This window comes from Notechis scutatus, chromosome 1, assembly GCF_049901735.1.
Source record: "Notechis scutatus isolate UNSWTSFEM ecotype Mainland chromosome 1, rNotScu1.2, whole genome shotgun sequence".
Lineage (NCBI taxonomy): Eukaryota > Metazoa > Chordata > Lepidosauria > Squamata > Elapidae > Notechis > Notechis scutatus.
In genome coordinates this window covers 317,230,777-317,252,209 of record NC_142009.1, presented here as the reverse complement: position 1 = coordinate 317,252,209, position 21,433 = coordinate 317,230,777, and the positions used below count along the sequence as shown (strand labels likewise).

Below are 21,433 nucleotides of genomic sequence, written 5' to 3'. Positions count from 1 at the left end.
CAGAGAATATCTACTCCTCCTTCCTAGGATTTTTCCTCAATGGAAAATGTGTGTGTGTGTGTGTGTGTGTGTGTGTGTGTGTGTGAATGTGTGTTTTAAAAAATGTTTGGTGTATTAATAGAGAGGAGCTCAATTACTTCTATAAATGAGATACTTTATTATACAGGTAATTATTATGAAACAATTATTACTGTATTCATTTCAGTTTAAATCATTTCTGTTTCCTAGCTCTATCGTTTTTTGGAGAATGAGAGAAATACATACATATAACATGCATACACATACATATATGAAAGGCAAGTATGTCACACATTCTTCCTAAAATAACTGAATGATATATGTATACAGTTCAAATATATTTTGATCATGCAATTTGTATGCAATGTATTAGAAGTAGGCAAAGAGCTGGAATATCCTATTTTAGCAAAACAATGTGTTAAGGTTTTTAAAAATGTTAAATATGTGTCTCTGTTAAAATGCATTTAATTCAACAAAATATTGGGTTTTTAAAATTATATTGAACACCTCAAAGGATGTTCAAAGACTGGCTGACAACTTCAGTATGTTGGAAATTTAAATGGTGGAAGAGACATTGATACATGTTTTGGAAATAGCTTTGGAGTAATATTTTTCATGCAAAAAGAAACTATAGCTCAAGCCACCAAACACATAACTGTATAAAAGACAGACCAGAAATAAAAGTTAAAATAAGCAAAAAAATAGCAAGAGAACACCTGTCTGATCTTGATGAAAACAAATCACCGGGGCCTGATGGATTACATCCCAGAGTTTTAAAGGAGCTGGCAGAGGTCATCTCAGAACCACTGCACCATATCTTTCAAAAATCCTGGAGCACCGGGGAACTACCAGAGGACTGGAAAAGAGCTGATGTGGTTCCCATCTTCAAAAAAGGGGGAAAAAACAGACCCAGGAAACTATAGACCAACCAGCCTAACATCAATATCCGGGAAGATACTGGAAAAGATAATAAAAAAACAGATCTGCCAACATCTAGAAACAAGTAACGTAATAACTAGCAGTCAGCATGGGTGTTAAACCAAACCAATCTTATTTCATTCTTCAACACAGTGACTAAATTAGTAGACTGTGGACATAATATATTTACTGTGGACCTAATATATTTAGATTTCAGCAAGGCATTCGACAAAGTAGACCACAACCTACTTCTTAGTAAGCTAGAAAAAAGTGGAATAGATAGCACCACCACTAGATGGACACGCAACTGGCTGGCAAACCGTACTCAACGAGTAGTCCTTAATGGGTCTAAGTCTACATGGAGGGAAATAAGCAGTGGGGTGCCACAAGGTTCTGTCTTAGGCCCAGTACTCTTCAATATCTTCATTAACTTCATTAGATGAGGGAATAGAAGGGGAACTTACCAAATTTGCAGATGATACTAAGCTGGCAGGAATAGCTAACACCCAAGAAGATAGGTTCAAGATCCAGATGGATCTTGACAGACTAGAATACTGGGCCATATCTAACAAAATGAAATTCAATGTAGAGAAAAGTAAAGTCCTACACTTAGGCAAGAAAACCCAAAAGTATATGTTATGTTTGGAGAGTAATGGAGACCAGACATCTGACCAGTGACTTCAACTCTTTATTAACAGTAAATAGAACAGAACAGAGCAAGGCTATGGGCAGCAGTAACCCTTTTATAGGGTTGGCTGCTACCCTATTAACCAATAATAAGTGCATAAGATTCAAACCAATAACCAATAGGAAGTGTCCTAAGTTTGGCCAATCAGGGGCTTTTATGAACCAATCCTTGTTCGCTGTTCAAGGACCAATCAAATGTGCAGGCTTCCAAAACCTACTTTGCATTTGGGCTTATTTACTTTATTCATTCACAACACCCCTCCCCTTGGGTTCCGTTTGAGGAGCTGTAACAAAATCTTCAAGATAGACAGGCCGTTTGGTCTGTCTGGATGATTTCCGTGGCTCCACCAAGTTTGTTCTCAAGTCCGGTTCCGTGGAGCGTTAGGATGATCTTTATTGTTCCGTTTCACTGCACGGTGATTCCGTGCTGCTACCGTTGTTGTTGTCTCCGCCAATCAGTGTTTCTTCGGGTTTCGCAGTTCGGTTTCCCCGTGTTCAAGTCCCATGGAAAAGTCAACTCCCTCCCCGCTTCAATCCCGGTACTTCGCTGGGCCGTAGGGTTTTCCGTTGGCCTGCTATCCGTCATATCGAAGTCAATTTCTCGATATTTCCTCCCCCTCAGTTGGTGAACCCGGGGAGCCATGGGCGCTGGGTAGTAATCTCGAACGGAGTTGGTCTATGTGGCGTTTCCACACCCTCCCATCGTCTGTTAGCAGGCGGTAAGATTTAGGCCCAGTGAGGTGGGTAACAGTTGCGGGTATCCATAAAGGGTCGCCGGAGAAGTTTTTGGCAAAGATTAAATTGCCTACCTTAAATTCCCGGCATTTGCTGCTGGAGCCGAAGGCTTTTCGGGTGCGTATGCGGGGTGGAGCCGGTCGAGGTGCGATCGTAGTTTCCGCCCCATAAGAAGTTCGGCAGGCATTTTGTTGGTAACGCTGTGGGCGTGATGTGCTGCAACAATAAAATCCAATTGATTTTCTCATCAATGTTTCGAATTCCATTTTGTGGAGGGTCTTTTTACAAACTGTACCATGCGCTCTGCACGCCCGTTCGCCGCAGGGTGCGCGGGCGAGGTCAGCGCATGGCGGATGCCCAGTCCGCAAGATATTGTTCAAATGGTAATGCTGTGAACTGTGGGCCGTTATCCGAGACGAGGGCGTCCGAAAACCATGTGTGGCAAATAACCTGTTTAATTTGTTGATAACTGAGTCCGTTGTAATTGTGCTCATTCGATGGATCTCGAGCCAATTTGAATAGGCATCGACTGTAATAAGGAAAGTGTGCCCTTTTGTAGGCCCCGCAAAGTCAATATGGATATGGGACCATGGTCCTCTCGGAGTTTCCCATTCGGTTGGGCTTGCTTTAGGTGGGGCGTTGCTGACGTCCTGGCAACGTTGACAAGTAGCGACCCAGGCCTCGATTCTTTTGTCGATTCCCGGCCACCAGGCGTAGCTCCGTGCGAAGTGCTTTCATCCGCACGATGCCCGGATGTCCATCGTGCAATACCGCTAAAACAGTTCGTTGCAGTTTGCTCGGGATTATGACTCTATCGCCCCACAAGATGCAGCCCTTTTGAGAAAACAGTTCGGTTTGGCGTGCTTTAAACGGCCCCATTCAGGTGATAGCTGTTCTGTTGGCCAACCACGCTCAACCCAGCGTAGGAGGTGTTGCAGGACCGGATCTCGTTTTGTCTCGAGGGCAATGTCTCTCGCCGTCAATGGCGGCACGTGTAGAGTCTCAATTTGCAATGTTGTGATGGTTGGGGCTGGATCTTCAACCGATTCTGGAAGCGGTGTTCTGCTCAATGCATCAGCATGGAGAATTGATTTCCCGGGCGGTGTTGCAAGGTGTAATTGTACGCCGCCAAGAATTCAGACCAGCGGGTCATTCTGGGGGACAATATATACGGGGTTCGCTTTATTACCCGCAATAATCCCCAGTAGTGGTTTATGATCAGTAATTATTGTAAACGCACGCCCATACACATATTCATGAAACCTTTTAACTGCCGCCACAATAGCTAAAGCTTCTTTATCCAGCTGACTATAATTTCTTTCAGCTTTAGCTAAAGTTCGTGAAAAAAAAATGCGACGGGAGCTTCTGCTCCGTTCGAGTAATCGTGGGCCAGGATTGCTCCAACCCCAAAAGGTGAGGCGTCACAAGTAATAGTTAACGGCAGAGTCTCGTTGTACTGCATAAGTACAGAATCAGAAGTTAGCAATTTCTTTACTTGTTGGAAAGCGTTTTGTTCACGTTGTCCCCAAACCCACGTTGCTTTTTTGTCTAAGAGTCTATGTAATGGTTCAGCTGCGGTTGCTTTATTGGGTAAAAAGACGTTATAAAAATTGATAAGTCCAAGGAACGCCTGTAGATCTGCCTTGTTCCTTGGAGTGGGGGCCTTCTTAATTGCCTTTAATTTGTCCTCAGTGGGATGGATTCCTTGACTGTCCAGGAGGTATCCCAAAAACTCCACCCTTTCGGTACATAACTGGCATTTATTTTTTTAACTTTGAGGCCTGCGTTTTGGAACCTTTGTAAAACTATGCGGAGTCGTTTTTCTAGAATGTCTCTGTTCGGGGCAGTGATGAGCACATCGTCGAAATACGGTACGCACCCCTCTTATTCCTTGTAACAGCCTTTCCATTAAGCTCTGAAAAATTCCTGGAGCGACGCTCACCCGAACTGGAGCCGGTTGCATTTAAATGCGCCCCTATGCGTGACGATAGTTTGCGCCTCCGCGGTGGCCGGATCTACAGGCAATTGTTGATATGCCTGGGCTAGGTCTAGTTTAGCTAAAACTTTCCCGCCACCCAGGGAATGGAGCAGGTGTTGCACTACCGGCACTGGATACGCACTTTGCTGAAGTGCGTGGTTTAGGTGGCCTGGTAGTCTCCGCAAATTCTCAGTGACCCATCAGGCTTGATAGGCGTCACTATTGGGGTTTCCCATCGGGCGTGGTCGGTGGGTTCCAGCACACCCTGTTCTATTAGCTTATCGAGTTGTTCATCGATTTTAGGTTTCAGGGCGAACGGCACCCGACGCGGCTTAAGGCGGATGGGTGCTACCTCGGGTTCAAGTTAAATGAGATCGGGTCCCCTTGTACTTGCCTAGTCCGTCACGAAAACGTCTTGGAATTCTTGCACGAGGGCTTCCTCCCAATCGTTGCTCTCGGCATGGTGGACTCGCCTACAGTGATTCCAAGCGGTCTGAACCATTGAAGGCCTAAAAGACTAGGCGGTCACGGTCCACGATAGTCAGTGGCAATGCGACGGTGCGGTCCTTGAAAGAGACCTGGAATCGGCGGGACCCGACAACGGGAATTCGGTTACCCTGGTAATCGTTGAGGATAACCCTTTGAGTAAACCTTGGCGGCGAATCGTCGGAATGAGCTGTTGAAGCGTCTTCCAGGACACCATCGAGAGGGATGATCCTGAGTCCACCTCCATTACACAAGGTTTGTTTTCGATAGCGACCTCTACTCGGATTTTCCCGGCATCAAGGGATGTAGCGTGGCCTATGGTAATTGTTTGGTGGGTCTCTTCCCGCCTGGTTTCTTCACGCCTGGTGGAAGTGGTGGACGGGTTGTTTCTGTAGGAGTGGCTTCCCCATTGGTGATTCAGTTTGTCTCGGGTGTGCCGAAGAATCCTGAAGACTGGTATTCGCCTGTCGGGGTTTGGAGTTTTGTTTGCTTCTGCAAACCTTTGCGATGTGACCTCTTTTCCCGCAAATGCGGCAGAGTGCGTCGAGGAATTTGCAGCTGGATCGGGTGATTCGCCCCACATCCTGCACAAGGTCGAGATGAGGGTTGTGTGAACTGGTCTCGTTCCGTTCGGAGTCGGTTGACCTCTTCTTCATCGCTTTCTGATGGGGATTCTAGGTCTTCGTGGTGAGTCGATACCGGTGTCTCTCTGAGCGAGGCGAGGTATCTTTGGCGAGTTGACGTAGCGGTGCGTTGGTGCGGCGCATTCGTGCTGCCGACTTTTTGGTCGCCTCCGCTGCAGTGGCTTCTTTGAGGGCATCGGTGAGGCTGATGTCCCCCTTAGCCATAATTTTGCTCTGGATCGTGCCGTCTTCTAGGCCCAGAACCAGGCGGTCTCGGAGGGCTTCTTCTAAATCAGAGAATCCATGAGGCCTCCAAGGTTGCGGAGGTCTGCGATGTAGTTGGCAAGGCTTTCACCTTTCCGTTGGTCCCTCTGGTAATATTCGTGTCTTCTGACTAAGGTTGGCACGGTGGGCGCGTAGTGAGCCCGTAGCAAAGGCTCGAGGACGTCCCAGTCCATCGCTTTTACTTCGGCTGGCTTGGCAAGTGATTTTGCCATTTTAAACACGGTAGGCCCGCAATGGGTTAGAAATATAGCTCTTTTTTTGCTGGTTGTAGCGTCTTTCAAATTGTTGGTCTCCAGAAACATCTGGAACCAATCCATGTATGACTCCCAGTCTTCGGTTTCTGGGTCGAATGGAGCGGGTGGTACGGCACCGCTGGCCATGTTGCCGTTGATGGTGCGTGTTCGACCATGTGCTCTGTGTGTTGCTCTGTAGATCAGTCAGCTCTTCAGTCTCCATATCCCATCCTCGTCGCCAGTGTTATGTTTGGAGAGTAATGGAGACCAGACATCTGACCAGTGACTTCAACTCTTTATTAACAGTAAATAGAACAGAACAGAGCAAGGCTATGGGCAGCAGTAACCCTTTTATAGGGTTGGCTGCTACCCTATTAACCAATAATAAGTGCATAAGATTCAAACCAATAACCAATAGGAAGTGTCCTAAGTTTGGCCAATCAGCGGCTTTTATGAACCAATCCTTGTTCGCTGTTCAAGGACCAATCAAATGTGCAGGCTTCCAAAACCTACTTTGCATTTGGGCTTATTTACTTTATTCATTCACAACAGTATACATATAGACTTGGTGAAACCAGGCTCAATAGCAGTAACCGTGAGAGGGATCTTGGAGTCTTAGTGGACAACCAGCTAAATATGAGCCAGCAGTGGGCAGCAGCAGCCAAAAAAGCTAATGCAATCCTAAATTGTATTAACAGAGGGATACAATCAAGATCAAGGGAAGTACTAATACCACTCTATAAAGCCTTAGTAAGACCACACCTCGAGTACTGCATCCAGTTTTGTTCACATTATAAAAAAGATGTTGAGACTCTAGAAAAAGTACAGAGAAGAGCAACCAGGATGATTAGGGGACTGGAGGCTAAACATACAATGAACGGTTGCAGGAAGTGGGTTTGGCTAGTCTAGTAAAGAGAAGGACCAGGGAAGACATGATAGTGGTCTTCCAATATTTGAGGGGCTGCCACAGGGAGGAAGGGGTCAAGCTATTTTCTAAGGCACCTGTAGGCCAGACAAGGAATAATGGATAGAAACTGAACAAGGAGAGATTTAACCTGGAAATAAGGAGAAACTTTCTGACAGTGAGAACAATCAACCAATGGAACAGCTTGCCCTCGGAAGTTGTGGGAGCGTCATCATTTGAGACTTTCAAGAAGAGATTGGACTGCCATTTGTCAGAAATGGTGTAGGGTCTCCCGCTTGGGCAGGGGGTTGGACTAGATGACCTACAAGGTCCCTTCCAACTCTGATTATCTGTTAAATATGTGCGGATAAGTTCATATGAAATTGGAAAAAGAAATAAGGTTGAAAAAGTTAATGTCATGTTGAAATATATATAAAAAATGTGGAATTTAATTATGTATAAAGAACTCTGGATTTATTGTATATGGACTGCCACTCCAAAAATGGCTTTACCTTGAACCCAAAGTTAAATCATGGAAAGATTTGCTTACTTTTCTTAGTTGTTTCATATCAATGGAAGGGAAAATCTGACTAATACTCTTTAATATGGTTGACGAATGTATTTCTTATTGGCTAGGTTTTACTCGTTGTTTTGTAGTATGCTGTAAACCACTTAGCACCGTGAAGCAGTATATAATTCTAAGTGCTATTGCATAATTTATAATTTAATGCTTTCTTTTTCCCCTTAGATCTAGCAATTTTGTTATGTTTTATATTTCCTTTTTTTCTTTCTGAATATTTTTAAAACAAAATACATACATGGACATATAGGGGATGAAAAAGGTTCTACAGGATTAGTTTAAGTTAGAATTGGATTAGATGGACAGGGCATGGAAGCAACATATTGCACAATTTTTTAATTGTATTTTGTTAAATTTTCTTGGGGTGGTTAATAAATGCAGGGTCATCTTCCCTTCAGAGAAGAACAGTAAATTAGCAGAGAGACACATCAAATAAGTTAGACTTTGAAGAAAAGGGATAGAGTACTGTCACTTCTGAGCCTTGGTGTTGGGCGAAGACTCTTGGTAGTCCAATAAAACAAAACAAAAACATGTTTTATAGAATAAATTAATCCAGAGTTATCACTTGGGATACAAATGACCAGGCTCAAAAACTCATATTTTGGATACATTGAGAAGTCCATAATGGTGAGAAAGATGGAAGAAAAGAGAAGAGGATGATCCGCTGTTAGATACCAGTATATTGACTTTCTGAATATCATAGGCTCTTTTTAAGAGAGATGGCAATTGATGTTAGGGCTAGTAAACCTGTTCTATAAAAAACTTTTTATAATCACTATTTAGAGGCAAAGAGATCCAGAAGACTAACTTTTTGTTGTCATCTATATGTCATTCAGGTATTTTCAGCCCAAATATGAAAATGCTATCGAGTATTTCATAGGCTTTCTACTTTTGTCGCTTTAACTATTTTCCTTTTCAGTAAGGAAAAAAGAAGCCACAATTATGTATAAAAATTGCAAATGGAATATATCAGAATGACCCTCAGTCTGCCACCCCATAAAGTTCAGAAAACTGCATAATAAAAAATGAGAAAGTTGCAATTAAGATCATTTGGCTTCTTAAAAATTTCCTGACTTTAGCAAATCTTTCCAAACTTGGTATCCACCAGATAATCCCTATTTTCCTTATTCTGGCTGAGATGACAGAAGTTTATTAAACACACGTGAAGGTAGCACATGGGAATATTGGCTCTAAGGAAGTGATGTCCATAGTCACTTCATTCCGCCTCAGATTGCCGATTTATTTATTTATTTTATTAAATTTATGATGGTCAGCCACTCCAATAGATTCCCATATTTATCTTCATATTATTGCTATAGTGCTTGAATAAAAATTTAGTAATCTTAAATGCTGCACAAAAATGCAGTGCTACACAAGACACACTACTGTACCAGCTACTGCATATGAACTTTAAAGAAAATGTAGATTAAATTGGAATGAAACCATCCTTCCAGGCCTGTTGAACTGCAACTCCCACAATTCCTGTGAACCAAATCTCAGTGGCTGGATGTGATGGAGGCTGTAGCCCAGTGACCCTGGACTGCAGAATGGGAAAAGCTATCCTCACACTGTTCCTACAAAGCAATTGTGAGAAGTTAGCAACATAAAGATACAGCTGGGAAAGTTCTAAATGATCTCAACCTGGTAAAGCTCCATAATTTTGCAAAAACGTCTTGCTCATTTTTTATATCTTCAACAGCTTCTGATTACAGGAACTGCTGGACAGAAACTACCATCCCGTTCTCGTTTTATTGGTATGTTAATTACATGGGAGTTAAAAATACTCAGTCATGCTTTTCTATGGAAAAACACCATATTCAAAAACCAAATCAGTAGTACGAAGTCCATGTTTGAACTAAGGCAGTCAATCTTGATCTGGATACATCAATTGCAATCCTTTATGTAGAATTAATGTTGTGTCCCTACTCTCCGACAAGGATTGTGAACATGATTGAGACAGAGATAACAAAGCCAAGGAAAAAGCCTTTGATTTGTGATTTTCCAGCCCTTTATATCACTATGCAAATCACAGATAATCAGAGTTGGAAGGAACCTTGCACTGCAATTAATCAGTAGTGAAAGTGATAGTAGCATGTTGAGAAATTTTCTTTAGGGTTTCTACCTCAAAACTGTTGGCTATGAGAGAGGGAGGTTAATCTTGTCAACCTAATAGGTTGGCTGGGGAATTTTGGGAGTTGAAGTCTACAAATCATAAAGTTGCTAAAACTGAGAAAAACTAGAACAGATGACAGATTCCTTTTCCTAGGGCCTGGATATATTGTAACTATTAGACTGATTGAAATTTTAGCTCAGAACATAAATTCCTTGCCTCCGGTCACATAGAAAAGAGTTTGAGACCTAATGTCTGCTCACTAAATATGAAAAGTCCTATCTGCTAAGCTACCAGGACTTTTGTTTCATTCTCAAGGAGGCAGTTTGGTGGAGTGATTAAGCTATTGGCCTAAGACCAAAGTGATGCAGATTCAGGTTGACCCTCAGTCATGGAAACTCACGGGCTGGCTGAGTTGAGAAAAGAATAGGCCCAACCTAACTTCATCAGGTTGCTTTTGTGCAGAGAAAATACGAATATATCAGACATTGTCCATTCCTGCAGGAAAGACAGGATCTAAATCTAGACCTAAATTTAAATCTGAGTGCTGTGAGAGAAAGGGAAATAATTAGAGTAATTGGAGATGCTAATGAATGCTTTTCTACAGCTGATATTCCTTCTGTTGTACTGGACTATGACTTCCATCATCTCAGTATATTTGAAAGCATTAATGCTATTTTTGTAAAGTATACAATTATGAATGCTTTGGCTATGTTTGTACTAGGCAGTAAGCCATGTTAGTTGTTTAATCATGTTTAATTGTCAAAGCATAGTTTATTTATTTGATTTTTATCCCACCTTTATAACTTCATAAGTAATTCAAGGTGGCAAACATACATAATATTTCTTCCCCCTATGCAACATGCTAACCACTGAACAATGATTTGCATATCACAGGGTCCCAGATCATTCAGTGCTAAGCCATAAACAAGGAAACTACATTTTGGATTAGGGCAAAATGCAACCCAGGCCTTCAATCCAATCCTGTATTGGTCAACATTATGAAAAGCAGAGGAAGCCTTATGCAACTGAGGGAACGGATCCTCCACCCTTGTTGTTGGTTAGAGTTAATGTTGACACCTAGTGATTACATGGGCAAGTCCATGTAGTTTTCTTGGCAAGATTTTCAGAAGGGATTTGCTATGTGAAAGTCCCGATATTTCCTAATTTTCCAGTTTAGAGCAAATAACCAGCCAAAAATCACTCAGCTGGCTTTCTCAGAGGATGAGAATTCTAGCTTGTCTGCCTGTTCCTAATCCAGCACCGTTAACTATCATTTATGAAGCAATTGGGCAAAAGCATCCTGCTGGCATGGCCCCACCTCTTTCAGCTTTGTAAAAGACTACCAAAAAGTTAAAAGGCCATTCTAGACCAAAAGGAACACTTTTTTTTTTCTTTTCATGCCAATGCCAATTTCACTGGAAGGAACATTAGGTTCAAAATCCAGATGGATCTTGACAGACTAGAACACTGGGCCATATCTAACCAAATGAAATTCAATGTAGAGAAAAGTAAAGTCCTACACTTAGGCAAGAAAAACCAAAAGTACACATATAGATTGGGTGAAACCAGGCTCAATAGCAGTAACTGTGAGAGGGATCTTGGAGTCTTAGTGGACAACCAGCTAAATATGAGCCAGCAGTGGGCAGCAGCAGCCAAAAAAGCTAATGCAATCCTAAATTGTATTAACAGAGGGATACAACCAAGATCAAGGGAAGTACTAATACCACTCTATAAAGCCTTAGTAAGACCACACCTAGAGTACTGCATCCAGTTTTTTTCACCACATTATAAAAAAGATGTTGAGACTCTGGAAAAGTACAGAGAAGAACAACCAGGATGATTAGGGGATTGGAGACTAAAACATACAACGAACTGTTGCAGGAAGTGGGCTTGGCTAGTCTAGTAAAGAGAAGGATCAGGGGAGACATGATAGCAGTCTTCCAATATTTGAGGGGCTGCCACAGGGAGGAAGGGGTCAAGCTATTTTCTAAAACGCCAGACAAGGAATAATGAATGGAAACTGAACAAGGAGAGATTTAACCTGGAAATAAGGAGAAACTTTCTGACAGTGAGATGACCTACAAGGTCCCTTCCAACTTTGATTACCTGTTAAATCTGAAGCTGGGTGCACCAGCCTCCAACAAGCCTCTGACTACTCCAAACTTTGATTCTCACTTCTCTCACATCCATGATCTCCCATAGACAAATTGTAGGTGCTGCCTGCCTTACAGGCAAAGCTGTGAAAACTTCCTAACACTATGTCTACTTTATATGTAAGCGGGGCTCCAGAAACTGTGATCATTCATTTGAACCCCACTGTTAACACCAGCTCATCCCGGGTAGCTGTAATAAACTGGCCTACCCCAAAGGACTGTTGTAAAGCTTCCCTATTCCCTATTTAACCACGGGTCGCGTCCCACCTGTAATGGTCTCCTGATAGCCTTTGGTGAAGTACTGCATGGCCGTGGCCGCCCTCCAGGGCGTCTTGAGCAGCCCCTGGCGCTGCGGGTCTTCGCCCAGGGCACTCAGGATGGTGGTGTAAGCGGCGGCCAGGCCGGGCAAGTTCATTTCGTTGTCCTCTTCGCTGCGGGTCCGCTCTTCCTTCCAGCTCTCTAAGGGATGCCCGCCAGCCGCGGTCTTCCAGCTACGGGACGGCGCTTCCCCCGAGCGACTCCGCTGAAGGGGAGGCTGCTTCTCGGCCAGCGCGTACCCATTGCAGCTGGCGGTTCGCACAGGCTGATCCACCGCGGCCCGCGGCTTCCTCTTCTCCATTTGGTCAAGGCGTGCGCCCAGCCCTGGAGAGCCGGTGCTCCTCAAGAGATTCCCGGGAACGCTGGAAAGGGAGCAGAGACCGGATGCGGACCCTGCCGAGAAGCTGAAAGTGGGGTCGGGGGTCGGTCACCTACTCCCCCCAAAAACTATACGCGCAATAGGGAGAGGCTTAGCGTGTGGAGGGGCGTTTCCTGGCAGCACGTGCGCCCAGCCTGGAGTCAAAGGAAACGTCTGGCCCCACTCGCCGGGTCCCGTGGCCGAAGTGGGAACCGGTAACTAAAAAAAAATAAGCGCGTCTAAATGCACCGGCCGATCTCCGTGTCTGCCGCGCAGTTCGCGGCCAAAAATCTTCCCCTCTGACAAGCAGGAAAGTGTGTGTGTGGGAGGAAAGGCCGCCGGCGCCCCCACAGAGACCCTCGCAACGCGCTCCACCCTCCGGCTCCTTCTTTGCAGGCGGCGCGCCTCACTTTATACATCGCCTGGTTTCGGTCCCGGGCACGGCGCGCTTCTTTCATTGGGCACCTCTGCCCGTGCGTCACCCGGCCCGGCAGCCTCTCAGAGGCCGGAGCGCCGGAAGCTTGGCGAGCGCTTCTCCTGTGGCGAGAACTCGCCGGTAGCCGGGAAAAGGGAGTCGCCCCGTTCTTACAGCCGCCGCCGCCGCCGCCGGCTGGGGGTGGGTGGGGAGGGGGGAGGGGTGCGGGATAGTTCTCAAGGCTGCTTGAAATTAGGAAAGCGTGACCGCCGAGCACTTTCCCTTCTGGGAAAGTACTTAAATAATCACTCAACCTTTGGGACCGTGTTGTTCTGTGACAACACTGACCCAAGCCATTTTGTGTTTGTGGTTTAACGGGATGGGCAAACGGAAGCATTAGTTATGCCACCTCATACACTGGCATAATTTTGTCTTTGCTCTTCTGGTTACTGCCACAGGACTCCTATGTGGCTGTAAATTCAGGTGTCACCTATAGTGTACATTGCAATGCACGGGTATCGTTCTGTTTATTCATTTTGGGCCCTTCTGAACATTAATCCTGTTCTTAACGTCTTGGCTGCTCTGTTCTCAAGTTTGGAAGACAACTGCAGATTGAATGAGCATCTCTATGTATATGTGTTCTGTCTGTAACTTTCCTGGCTGAATATAAAGACAGTTAGATAAACTCTACAAAGGCTTCCGTACAAAGTTTCTTTATTGGATTGTAATAGGTATAACTCGCAGTTATGTTGAGATTCATCTAATGTCCAATCTTTGCATAGTTGTCTTCATAGTGTGAAAATATAGTTATCTTCATTCCATAACAATGAAGCAAAGGGAAGACACCAGCACTATGCTGGGGTCCAAGCAAGAATAAAGGAAACTCCCCCAACCCAACCAAGGGTCAATTCAGTGACCAATCAGGATTACAGATGTGACCACATGACATGAACTACATTTCCCATGAGGCATTGACTACATTTACCATGAGGCATTCCCTTAAGGGGACAGCTCTCAATTCCCAATTAACTATATATTGTCTGACCAGCACACTCCCCGCCTGGAATTATAAATTCCACTACCAACTAACTATCAATTAACTATATACTGTCTGACCAGCACAATATGTATATGGATATTCTCAGTCATCCAGGTCATGGTTCTTGATAAAGCGAAACGTCTTCAAAGAAAATCCAGAAAGTCCAGTTGCCTCTTGAAAAAGCACCTTTGGGATCCCTCTGTCAGTGGTGGGATTCAAACATTTTTACTACTGGTTCTGTGGGCATGGCTTGGTGGGCGTGGCTTGGTGGGCATGGCAGGGGAAGGATACTGTAAAATCTCCATTCCTTCCCCACCCCATTAACCTGCTTTCCAGCTCCATTCTCCTGTGCAGGGCAACCAAAGAAGACCCAGCCAATTGCTGAGACTCGGGAGGCAGAGAATAGATGAGGGTGGGGCCAGTCAGAGGTGGTTGCCGGTTCTCCAAACTGTTCAAAATTTCTGCTACCGGTTCTCCAGAACTGGTCAGAACCTGCTGAATACCACCTCTGCCCTCTGTATACATAATTTTTAAATAAGTTACAACAGAAAATAACTTCACATAACCCTCAATTGTTTTCCCAGTTGACAAAGAGTCATTGAGAAACATAATGTCATAACTAGCTCAGTTTTATACAATATTATACAGAAAGCTGCTTGAAAATGTTTCAGTGGCGCTTATGGAACTGACTTACAACATATACATTTACAAAATAGGCACAAAGCCAAGGAAGGTCACTTCGGATTAGTGGTTAAACTTAAGCATTAGAAACCATGAGATCATGAATTCTAAACCTGCCCTAGGCACAAAAACAGCAGAGTGACCTTGGGCAGTCTCTTCCCCCCACGACCACCTTAGGAAGAAGAAAACAATTGTAAACTACTTCCAATGTGGTCTGTGACGGTAATAAAAATTGATTGATTGAAACTTTCAAAATCTTACCAAGAAATCTTGGTAAGGGATTATTTGTCCAGGCAGTTGTCAGGATTCAAGGTTGAGTGGGAGGCACTCAACATTTGCCACTTAATTACAATTTCCTTGTAAGAAGTTGCATTTGCACTTTCAGTTGAGGTGTTCCTCCAGTCTCATTACAGATAGAAAGAAATGCATATGTAATGTGTACCTGAGATACAGTTTGCCTGTATTAAAATTAAAAATTCTTTTATTTGTAAAATGGTTCCAGGTATTTACTCATGTATTTATTTTTTTGGAAAAAAAAAGTTATCTCAGCTGAGGATAGTATGTCAATTACTATTCTACTTTTATCACATACTCTTTCCTGATGTTTCAGGCCTGAAATGCTCACCCAAATTTCATTCTGTGAGAATGCAGGTAGTCCTTGACTTATGACTGGTTGCTTAGCAATCATTTGAAATTACAACAGACTCCCCAAAATGAACTTACAACCTGGATTCAATGTCCCAATGTCCTTTCTCTCCTCCGTGATCACATGACCGCATTTTGGGTGCTCAGCATTCAACCCAGCTTTACGGCCTTGTGCAGTGTGATTGCAATTTGTGACATTTTTGCTGGAAACTGGCATTTACTTCCAGTTTCATTTGCTTAACAACTGCTGCAAAAAAAGATCATGAAATCAACGTGGTCACCTGATAACCTGCTTTACGACAGTCATGACTTACAACCAAAATTGTGGCCTCAAATATAAGTCAAAGACGATTCAAAGTCAAAGACGATTTGTATATATGTTGACTAGACAGCCTGAATGGAAATGTGATGACTTCTTATTAAATATCTCACACTAAAGTTCATTAATATAGTAAATTATAAGCCAAGCAAATCCTAATAAATCCTAATCTTTTACATCAATATTTCTCAATTTTAACCACTTTAAGATACTGGCTGAGGAATCCTCAGAGTGAAATCCATACATCTTAAAATTGCTGATGCTGGGAAACACTAATGTACATATCCTATGTCCTGTGAGGATCATTGGAAAATACTATTCTTGCAAATTATCATCATCATCTTCATCAATTGACTTGCCTTAGAAGTATGTTAGCTTCAGCTGAGTGAAATTAATAATGTTTACAACCTGCTGACATTCTTAGAACACAAGTTAATTCTCCATTGGTCATTTCAATTTTGATGGAATTTAAAGGCCTTTATTTCTTCTGTTTCTGCGATAGCTTAGTTTTTTGCATACAGAATAATAGTTGGAAGGGACCTTGAGATCTTCGACTATTCCAACCCCCTGCTGGAGATCCTATATTGTTCTGGACAAGTGGCTGTCCAATTTCTTCTTAAAATCTTCCAATGTTTGAGCATCCACAACTTCTGAAGGCAAGCCATTCCACTGATTAACTGTTCTCATTGACAAGGAAATTTCTTAATTTTTGATTGGATTTCTCTTTGATAAGTTTCAATTTGTTACTTCTTGTCTTGACCTCGGGTGCTTTGTCTTCCTCTTTGCGACAGCCTCTCAAATATACCTCATGTCACCTCTAGTTCTTCTCTTTGTCCATTGTGTCTGATCACATTATCAGAATTATAATCATCATACCCATCAGAAATTATAATCGCCAATTCAGATAGTTTTAAAAAGAATAAAAATAGGAAGCATAGTGGGAAATATTCAGAATGATACTAACTTTACTTCTATGATCAAAGGAACAAGAGCAACTCTGCACAATTGGGCTCATATGCTATTTGTGGGGTGGCATAAATGTCTAGTTGACCATTGTAGCAAACAGGAGTCATTGGATCATCTGTGGGTAATTGTTTAATCCAATGTAGAAAACTTTCTGTTGAACTGGGGGGATGGATGGTAAGTGGGAAGGTTCAAAAAAGTTGAGTTGGTGATTATGGCAATCAGTACAATTTCGCTAGGACACCCTAAACGGCCAACAACAACCACCAGACGTCCACTAAGACGCTCTACATGGGCATATGCCTCCGCAACACCCTTTCCAACAGCTTCCCAACGCCCTTTGACACCGTGGAAGCAAGAGTACTGTTCCAACCCTGAAAGGCCGCCAGAAGCAACCTCCAGACTTTCACGATTGGTACCAACCCTAAAAGGCTGCCAGAAGTGACCACCAGACTTTCACCTTTGCCTCCAAGAGTACCTGAACACCCTAAAAGGCCGCCAGAGGTGACCAGCAGATTTGCACCAAGAGACTGAACTTGAAGTTTGAACCTCAAGCTTTGCATGCTTTGCTTTGTTTGATGCTTTATTAATGCTAACTGTTTATCTTAGTTATATAGTTATCTGCTATTCAGTTAGTATTACTGTCTACTACTTATCTTAGTTTTTAGTTAATTTTTTCTCTTCCTTTAATAGTGGAATTTACAGTTCCAGGCGGGGAGTGTGCTGTCCCAGTCAGTCCATGGGAATTGGATAGTTACTTAGGAATTATGAGCTGTCCCCTTAAGGGAACGCATCATGGTAAATGTAGTTAAAGGTATCCTGGGAAATGTAGTCCATATCACGTGACCACATCTGTAATCCTGATTGGTCACTAAATTGACCCTCGCGGGGTCGGGGGAATTTTCCTCATTCTTGCCTGAACTCATGAACTCATGGCAGCTTCTTTCTATCACTATGCGATGGGTTAAGAGATAACCATCTTTTACTACAAGGCAGATAGACAAAAGATTGGTCATTAAAGAAGAACTTCGTCACAAATGTGAGTTATGAGGATATCTAATGAACCAATAAATGTTATTTGTTATGGACGTCTTGTTATCTATCTGCATCTGTACAGTTTATAAATCCACCTCTGTGCAGAAGGCAGAAAAGCCCCACCACTTTTGAACATGCATCTACAAAAAGACTGAACTTCAATCACACTGCCACAATCACTATCTTGCCTTTTTTAAAAATTTCCCCTACAAATGCCACTAAATACTTTCTTACTAATTAATATTGAAATATTTTTTCAGTGTTACATATATCAGACCATCACAGCTAAATCTTTATTTTGATTGCGCGACTGGATTTTTTTTTCCACAGAAGCATCCTACAAACTTAACAGAAATAATGACACCTTTAAAAACAACAGCAGAGGATCCTTCCCACTATAGCTCCTGCCCATCCATCATGATCAGCATTATGGACTGCCACATGGAAGAACTGAAATTGTAGGCTGTCAATAAAAAGGCAGAGTCAATGAAATGTCACAAATGCATATGAGTGCCCAAGGCTGGTGAGGAAATGAATCACTAATAGAATTAAAAAAGAAAAAAGAAAATAGCAGCAACTGGCCAGCTTGAGATTCAAGAAAGTTTGCAATCATTCTGCAGCTGAAGTTAATGGTGCTGCAAAGGAATAACAGCTAAGAAAGAAAAAAGGATAAAATAAGAGCTAAGAACCAAATTGTAAATAGTCTCTCTCCAGTTACAGTCAGAGTACCAATGGCCGGCTAAATTATTTTGACCTGGAAGAAACAACAGTATTTGTAGTAGTAGTAGTAGTAGTAGTAGTAGTAGTAGTAGTAGTAGTAATAGTAGTGATGATGATGATGATGCAGAGACTCTGGCATAAACCAGTGTAGGTGGTTCCAGTGGTACTTGGCAAACTGGATGCTGTGCCTAAAGACCTAGGCAAGCACTTAAAAACATTTGGCACTGACAAAATCACCATTGGTCAGCTGCAGAAGGCCACCTTACTGGGATCTGCTCACATAATCTGCTGATAGATCAGGCAATCCTAAACATTTGGGAAGTGTTCGACTAGTGATTTGTGATACGAAGCCCAGCATAGTTATCTCGCTTGCTGTGTACACGGTCGTTTTTTGTGAATAATAATAATAATAATAATAATAATAATAATAATAATAATAATAATAATAATAATAATAATAAACAATAACAACAGCAGTAACAATAACTGCAGTAACAAGTTTTTTGATGTCCTACTCATTACTACCAATGCTCTAAGTCAGAGGGAAACTCTATATACTTATTTGCTGACTGCCCTCTATCCCCCACCCGCTAACTGTCATGCCCCTGGTGGAGACTGACTCTGAGGAAGAGGAGGAACAGCCAACAGGGAGTGGGAGTGTGGTTCCAGAGGTGGTGGAGGAGGCTGGGGAAGGGCAGAGGCCGGCTGAGCAATCAGAGGAGGATCCAGGCCCATCCCCTATCCATCCTAGGTCACGCAGGGAGGAGAGGATCAGGGAAAAGCGAGCTCTACTCAAGAGGAGATTACCATGATCCTCCTCGTGGCTTGCAGCTGGGAGCTATGTATATAAGTTTGTAACTGCGTAGTCAGAATTGCTGGAGTCAAAGTTTAGTGTTTACTTTGAAAGAGGTTTATCTTTGCTGGCGTTCTTCCCATGGACTCTCCTCAGTTATCTTCCTGGAATGTATGATTAATTATCTTGGCTTGCTTCGGAACTCTCGTCAATGCGGTTTGTTTTGGTTTTCTTTTTGCCTCATTATTTACTTTTGTGACTTTAAACTGTGCCTAATAAAACAGTGAAGTTAAGTTGAAGGCCTTACCGGACTTTAATATATGTTTTGGGTTTTGGGTTATTTTGAGAGACTATGGGTCATCATACTAACTCTCCATTTAAAACTCAGCATTGCTGCTATCATATTTTTTCCAAGGAGAAAAAAAAAAGCAAAATGAGCATGTTTTAAGGGCATGGATAGCAGAGTACAGGGAGTCCTCAACCTACAACCACAATTAGCCCACAATTTCCATTGTTAGGCAAGACAATTGTTAAGTGAGTTTTGCCCTCTTTGATGACCTTTCTTGCCAGAGTTGTTAAGTGACTCACTGCAGTTGTTAAGTTAGTAACATGGTTGTTAAGTGAATCTGGCTTCCCCATTGACTTTGCTGGTCAGAAGGTTGCAAAAAGTGATCACATGAGCCCGGAAACTGCAACAGTCACCTGAACATTGTTATTGTGAAGGGCTGGTCTGTTCTCTGGTCCTTTTCCAGCACTTTCCCAATAATGGGAAAGGTGGTCAGAATTAGTTTCAGCTAAATTTCCTTTTTTCATATTAAGTATGTTCTCTCGCTGTTCTCTCACAATGCAGAGAATGTTCTACAGCAGGAACTGTTATAGAAATAATTAATATTGTCCTCGCCCATGATTCTTGTTAGTGATAACATAGAGTAGCAAAATCCAGCCTGTTCTTAGAAATTAAAAGGTGTTTGATTACTTTTACCCTTTTTATTTCCGTCTTCCCCAAAATCAAAACTGACTTTTCTCAGCTGCTTTCCTGTTTTCAAAATTGTGTTTTCTGTAGTCACAGTGAGACCTTAGTAGTATACTAGCTACAAATTTAGAAACAAACATTTTGTTGGGGCCTCAGTACATCTTCCACTCAAATGTCACTACCCCAATGACTCATTCAGTAAAGCTGCAGCATTTATTATTCCCAGGTCATTAACTGAGGTATGTGTTTGCTAAGAATTTTGATGTCAATCCTAGATATGTATTTACTTAATTCATTTGTTTATTATATTTTTATCCTACATTTATTGTTTCATAAGTAAGTCAAGGTAGCAAACATACTTAACACTTCTTTGTTCACCTATTTTCCTCACAATAACAACCTTGTGAGATGGGTTGGGCTGGGAGAGAATGGCCTCAAATCACCCAGCAGACTTTTGTGCCTCTGGAAATCACAGTATCCTGGTTTCTAGGCCAGCATCTTAACAACCACATCAAACCAGTGTACTACACTACACCACACTTTTCCTTTTAACTATGTCAGTTCAAATTGTGAGTTTGACTGCATTATACATTTTTTAGTTTAGTGACTTATGGGAAACATAGCATGTTGTGATGTACCAGATTTTTGACCTTGGGTTCTGAGTAGTGGCTGCTTTAAGGTCAAATATTACTGAACTTTGTTTAATCAATAAACAAAGGCCAAATATTGAGCTTTGCTTTATTCTGAAGTTTCCCTCTCCCTGATGTCCTACCCTCCACATTCCGGGAACCATAAGTACTACAACCGCTTCTAGCATTCTCAGTCAGTATTGGTCAATAATATCTTTCTCCGTGACCAAATTTTCTTCTATAATGTTTATCCAAGGCAAAGGTTATTATCTAATGTTAAAGACTTTTGTTTCTAGGTCCAGTGTATCTTGTTGCTTCAAGGAAAGAAAATTCCTGGCGATCAAATGCTATTCAGAGGGCTGTTGAATTGCTAATATTTATTGGTTAAATACAGTCAATTTTAAAAATAGAACATCAATAACCAAATCCAAATTAAAGTATCCCTGACAGATATTCTTAAGTCCCTTCCCTTAAATGCTGCCATCTTACAAGGCCTAGGAAAGATGCCTGATCTATGGTAGCCCCTGTCCAATGGAACTCCCTTCTCCTTAGATTCATCAAGAAAATAAAATAATGCTAACAGATGCAAAAAAAAAAAAAAAATCATGAACAAAGGTGCTATTCAGCCGGTTCGCACCTACTCGGGCGAACCAGTAGCAAGAATTTGGCGTGGGTCGCTGAACCGGTAGCAACATCTAGCTGGCCATGCCCCCAACCCAGTCACCCAGTTTCCGCTCACTCGCTTGCCCTGCCCACTCGATGCTCGCTGCCCCAGTTTAAAGGAGCACTGCTCCCCCGCCCTAGCCATGCATTTTCAAGCAACCACTTGAAA

General features: G+C 42.6%; 1 protein-coding gene across 1 annotated transcript in view; it reads right to left on the bottom strand.

The window, feature by feature from the left end:
• The window catches only part of GCH1 (GTP cyclohydrolase 1), a 48,226-nt gene extending 35,405 nt beyond the window's left edge, over positions 1-12,821 (bottom strand). The window contains exon 1 of the mRNA XM_026670239.2: positions 11,981-12,821. Within this exon, the coding sequence (XP_026526024.1) occupies positions 11,981-12,332 (352 nt within the window). The 5' untranslated portion in view covers positions 12,333-12,821. The remainder of the gene's footprint in view (positions 1-11,980) is intronic.
• Between the last annotated feature and the right edge of the window lie 8,612 nt (positions 12,822-21,433).